This window comes from Xyrauchen texanus, chromosome 47, assembly GCF_025860055.1.
Source record: "Xyrauchen texanus isolate HMW12.3.18 chromosome 47, RBS_HiC_50CHRs, whole genome shotgun sequence".
Lineage (NCBI taxonomy): Eukaryota > Metazoa > Chordata > Actinopteri > Cypriniformes > Catostomidae > Xyrauchen > Xyrauchen texanus.
In genome coordinates, this window is record NC_068322.1 from 10,347,759 (window position 1) to 10,353,576 (window position 5,818).

At 38.7% G+C, this 5,818-nt stretch overlaps 1 protein-coding gene across 1 annotated transcript; it reads right to left on the reverse strand.

Annotated features, from left to right (window-relative positions):
• Positions 1-5,818, reverse strand: LOC127639004 (interleukin-1 receptor-associated kinase 3-like). Its single transcript, XM_052120802.1, has 13 exons — positions 5,330-5,818; positions 4,976-5,158; positions 3,959-4,002; positions 3,243-3,291; positions 2,868-3,019; positions 2,694-2,758; positions 2,452-2,563; positions 2,197-2,315; positions 1,889-2,087; positions 1,390-1,452; positions 1,141-1,308; positions 479-917; positions 1-368 (listed from the first exon to the last, which is right to left on the reverse strand). Exons 1-13 carry the CDS (start codon positions 5,442-5,444, stop codon positions 241-243), a joined length of 1,836 nt encoding a protein of 611 aa, XP_051976762.1. The 5' UTR covers positions 5,445-5,818; the 3' UTR covers positions 1-240.

Genomic DNA, 5,818 nt, shown 5'->3' on the forward strand with positions numbered 1-5,818 from the left:
CATGAAAATTAAAACATTTATTTTTCCACATTCAATTATAAAATAATGAATTTAATAAAAATCTATTTGTATGAGAAGAATAATACAATGTTTTTATTGGTTGAAAATGAAACAATAATTCAGATCATTGTATTTGCTGGATTTGTCAGGATACTTGTATGGGTGTCTGGTAAAAAGATAGGTTGAGGTCCCAAAGAGTTTACTTTTTATAGAGTTATCCCATTTACTGTAATGGGTTAATCAGTCTGACTTTAGAGAGAGAAGTTCTTCTGTTTTTATCAGCCCTTGGTTGTACAGGTGAATTTTATTAATCATTTTGTCTTTTGCTGGATTCTTGAAGTCACTCTGACAGGGTTGTGCATCATCATCTGAAAAAGTAAAATGTTGGACAATAATCTCATCTTTTTGTTTGTTTGTATTGATATAAAAACAAAAACCTGACAGATTACATTATGAATCTTATCTTTTTGCTACTTGCCTTGAGTGACATAAAAAACAGACTGACTGAAGCCATTAGCACAGCAGTCCTCACAGCCCTGTGCTTCAGTGCCAGAGGAACAGCTGCACTCCACAGGCCAACTCCCGTATAAGTCCAGGTGAGGAACAGAGTCTGACTGTAAGCTCTGTGCTGCTGAAATCACTCTGTCACATTCCAGGAGAGACTCCCTGTGGAAATGTTCTCCAACACTCTGGAAGGTGACCTCGGACTGGCTGCACTCACAGGGTCTAGCCAGTTTGGCGACTCTGGGAGACTGAGTTTCCTCCACGGGTCTGAACATTTCATCATCTTCAGTAGGCAGGCTAAGACCCGGAACGTGGACACAGTGGAACCCCTGAGGAAGGATCTCATCATCTAGGGTGCGTGGCTGTTCCTCAGGAGCAGGAAGGGGAAGGTGTTGGCTTAACCTCTGAAGCACCTGAACACACATTATTCCACTATAAGATCACATTTTATCACTGTATACTACAGATGTTTCAAACTATACATCTTGATACTGGCTTATTTATAGGACAAAGGATATAATTAACAATGTAATTATCATAAATAAACAGAAAGAGTGGCACTGAAAATAGAAGGGGAATTTAAACAGATCTTGCAATACTGTGTGCACATTTGTGCATGCGAGTACATTTGCTAACCGTTTCCATGCTAGGCCTAAATCGCATTTTGCTGGTGGTGCACTCAAGCCCAATTCGGAGCAGACATAGAGCCAACGCAGGAGGCCAGTGTTCCACTTTGGGATCTAAAAACCGCAGACAGGCATCTACACAGCCTTTCTCCTCTAACTCTGATCTCAGAACATCTTTCTAAAGGAGAATGTAATGACAGTGTTAGAGATTAGTCAGTAAAGAGTACAGTTCTGTGTCTTTTGGTGAGTGGATTCTTACCAAAAACAGGGTCTTTGCTGACTTTTGGATCACCTTCTGTCCTGTACATGTCTCTAGTATAACCTACAATCATAAAAGCATAAAAGCTGGGCTGAGTCATGTCGGAGCAGTCGTTACAGTTCAGTTTTAGATCATGAAGACATTTTAATAGCCAATTGTATGCATCTGCTTATCTGGCACAATGAAATACAGGTAAACAAGTGATATTGTATAGGCATCATGTATGTTTTTTGTAATCAGTTACTATGTGGATGATCCATGTTATCAAAACTGTTAAAATGACTCCATGTGCTACAGCATGAATACTGTAAATAGCTCACATTGCCTTTTCAATGACTTGAATCTTTTACATTTATCCTAATGAATTCTGGCACAAAAATAGTCAATTTAATTAAATAAACAGTTTCAAATTCCTAAGGTAAATCTTAAAAAATAAGAAGAATTATTTATATTGATAATGTATATATATTTTTCTTTCTAAAAGGGACCTTGAACTTACCATGCCAAGGCTATAAACATCTAGTTTGACTGACAGCTTGCCATCACGGATGTACTCCTCTGGGAGATAGACAAGGTTGCTATGGGAGGCATTGTCCATGACGATGGTGCAGCTCTGGTCGACTGAGTGGGGTCTCAGATGAGCTAATCCAAAATCGGATAATTTGGGCTGTAGGTGCTCGTCCAAGAGAATGTTTGAACTGCCAACAGACCATAAAGTAAGTTTAGCAGTAATAAGGAGTTAATTCCAATCTGCATCATCTTTGCTGGACTCAAGCAAAAATTATAGCTATGGCTTAACACCAGTACCTTGTAATATTTCCGCAAATAACCATGCAGGGTTGTGCAGTGTGTAGATGGTGAACTGCCTTTGCAGTTCCTTTGATGATGTTCAGCCTCTCCAGCCATGACAGAGGCCTCACAACTTCCTTTAAAGAAGGAAAGAGTAAAGGTAAATTCTACTTGAGTCTAGCTTATGATAACTCCTTAAGCTTTTAAGAGAACATTTCAGAAACAAATCTCTTTAGATTACTATGAAGAGGTAATGGTGTGCTGATGGATTACCTCATGAAGCCTGTGGAACAATGATCCATTGTGAAGGAATGGATAAACTAAACAGAAGCGATCTCCCTCTGAAAAGCAGCCCCATAGCTCCAAGATATTAGGATGCTGGTAGCTAAGAGGACAGAAGTTGAGAAGAAACAAATTTTTAGTCAGCACTATGGAAGGTGATTATAAAATGTGAATAATAATAAAATGTTTCTAATAACACATTCCGCCTAAAATAATTGACTGATTGAACCTACAGTTGTAGAACTTTAATCTCTTTTGTGAATTTTTCCCACAATGTCTTCCAAGTAGCTTTATTTTCCTGTGTTTAAGTAATCAAGAATTAGAATCAGAGAATCAGTGTTTACAAAGTTGCGACAATGTTATCTTGAACATTTGACTACGTAAAATCAGAGCTTAAAAGCAAGTACCTTTCTGAACACTTTCACAGCAATCGATTTGTTTCCCCATCTTCCGCAGTAGACCTCTGCAAATGCACTAGCTCCAATTTTCAAGTCCTGATGGAAATTTTGGGTTCCCTTTAAGATGTCTGAATAAGTGACCGAATACTTCTGTTTTTCACCTATGACAGTGAGGTGGACAAAGAAGGTTTCATAATGCAACCTACACAGGAAAGACCACTTTCATCATGAAACCACACAAAACAGAAATGAAACTTTCTATATCTAAAAAGCTAAAAGCTACAGTTCCTACTGTATTACTTCCATTGCTGCTATGAACAAGCATGCTGATATATACCGAAACCATGTAAATACAAATGTGTTTGTACTTATAAAGCATATTACCTTTAACAGACACAGACTCTGGATGAAGTTTTTCAATATCTGAGAGATACTAGTTGGAAAAAAAAAGAAACAGTGTGAGATCATGAAATGTACAATCCATAATGGCCTGGTCTAAAGAGAGGCTAGATTTTTCTTGTGCCCCCTGAAATAACTGATGCCCCCAGACCAACAGTGAAACATGATCAAATTATCAAGAAGGATCACCCCAGGACAAAGAGATAACCAGTTGCCCAGCCTAAAGATTCAAAGATCACATCCTAGTGCCGCCCCTGCCACCCATCAGGGGAAAAAATATATAATGCATTGTATCAAAGTTCAATGGAATGTAGGAGGTGAGAACCTGCTTGACAATTTAAATAATCTTTTAATAAAACAAAAAGACACAAACATAAACACATGCAGGGCAGCTGCCCATAACTCTCTCTCTGGAACTGCCACTTCTGGCAGCCTTTATCCCTCTTGTTAGCTTAATTAGCCTGATTAGGGGCCGGGTGTGCAGCATCACGAACCAACCCAGCCCTCCTCCCAGCCACATGCATCTTCATTTGTCATGAAAAAAAAAAATAACTCTGTTCACACATATTGTATGTTCACAGACAAATTTTGCTCTCAATAAATCCTAAACCAGGGTAAAGAGAGTCAACAACTACAACTGAAAGGCAAATTGACAAAGGAAGGCCAATCACAGTTATTATTATAGTATCTAACTAAATTACCGTGTGAAACAGAGGGGGTGAAGATGACTTCTGCACACAAGAATCTAGAAAAGAATCAAAAGTGTTCAGTTATTGTCTTTGCTCTTTAGTGAAGTTTGTAGTTTTTTGGTACGTGGTTTTGTGGCTGTCACGAATTGTTACTAGCGCATGGGGGGGTAATAACAAAACAAGCAAGTACAACCCCCTCAATATTTATACCAAACATGTAAACATGTAGATGCACCCCCCCCCCCCCAGTATTCAAGCAAAATCTACATCCTTGGTTACAAGAAACTGCATGTGGGTCATGTGCATCGTTGAGGTTAAAATCACTTTTTTTTGATTCGCTTTATGGTCCAATTAATATTTAGATTTGACCGGTTCCTCTGTTAAGTACAGTACAGTATACATGTACTGTATGTTGCAAATCCATATTACTGCTTGAACTATAGCTTAGAGGAAGAGAAAGCTTAGAATGCAGTAAAACGTAAACAACCCCTACAAGATTTTACCATTTTAGGCACAGCCTTGTTACTACTGAAACAGGGACAATCAATGTTTATACAGACATTACAGAGAGACTTTTATATAGTTGGAATGTTTGAAATAATGAGAATTCCTTTGACCTGCTTAAATATTCTGTCAATGCAAGTTTATGGGATTTGTCTAATATTTGATTATCCGCTGTTAGAAAACTGTAACTCCGATCAGTTACAAAAGACAGGGCACACCAAGTCAGAAGGTCTGTCCCAAGTTTGGTGGATGTAGCTTAAACACTCTAGGAGGACTTACTGAATAACCGGGGCTTTGTCAAGCCAACACAAATATGGCACCTTCCAGTAGCTTTCAGAATCTTTGACATTCTTCATTTTAATTACCATTTCAATTATTTTAAACCAAGTAACCAAAGCTCTGCAGTAACAATAATTGTGGTAACAATGGTAACTTGTGGTAGTCTACATTATTAAAAGCACCACGACTACTATTAGATTCTTACAATGAAATGTTCACTCTACTCTACATCACAACATCCTGTACCTTGCGACTGAAAAAGACTCCTGGCATGAACATGGCCCATATCATCCAGCACCTTCAGCAGATCTCCCACTGTTTTATTCTGCTGTGCCCACGACCACATGAGCTCTTGGGTTGGACTTTTCCCTGCAGTCGCGTACATTTCATTGCACCTCACGTCCAGCAGACTGGGAAGGATGCGAGCAGCTATATGGAATCAGATTTAGAGGCATTATCTATAAGAACGCATCATGTAACATCATTAACATCTATAAAGCGGAAACGTTCAACCAACTCCAGTCAATTAAGTCTGGTTAAGTAAGAAGAGACTCGGATTTCAAAGTGATACAATGTCAACGTAAAATCAGCTATTTTTACCTAAACCTCGCCATCCCATTTCATCGACGCCGCTGTCCATCAGTTTACAGAACGTCCCCATAAGCAATGGGGGAACATCGAAGAGGAACATTGACGAGTCGATTTTACCTGACATGGTTCTCCGGGCGATTGAAGTGTGTGACGTTTGGATAAATAGCTCATGCTTCTCTGCTGAGTGACTCTATACTGCTCTCGTGCCTGGACATCTGTTGCTACAATTTGGAAACTCCCAAACCCCACCTACTTCCTCAAAATAATTTTAGAAATATTTTACCAAAGACGACAAAAAAGGTAGCTTTCCCTTTAAATAAAATGTCCTCTTTTTTTGTTTTTTCTTTTACAAAGAAATACTAAAATTAAGGCAAATCTATAGTTGAAACTGTACCTGTCCTGTACAAGATCTTTAAAATCTGCACGTTTGAAGGTCGATCACGTCATTACTGGTCCTGAGTATTTATCTTGGAATCCAACTTGGTGGATCACATGCTT

What these genes read in the sequence shown, in the direction of transcription:
- LOC127639004 (XM_052120802.1), bottom strand. Translation starts at nt 5,444, where the DNA reads ATGTCAGGTAAAATCGACTCGTCAATGTTCCTCTTCGATGTTCCCCCA. An exon ending in CACCCCCTCTGTTTCACACG is followed by an intron (nt 3,292 to 3,958) that starts GTAATTTAGTTA and finishes TTTTCCAACTAG; the next exon opens with TATCTCTCAGATATTGAAAA. An exon ending in TGTTTTTTATGTCACTCAAG is followed by an intron (nt 369 to 478) that starts GCAAGTAGCAAA and finishes TTACTTTTTCAG; the next exon opens with ATGATGATGCACAACCCTGT.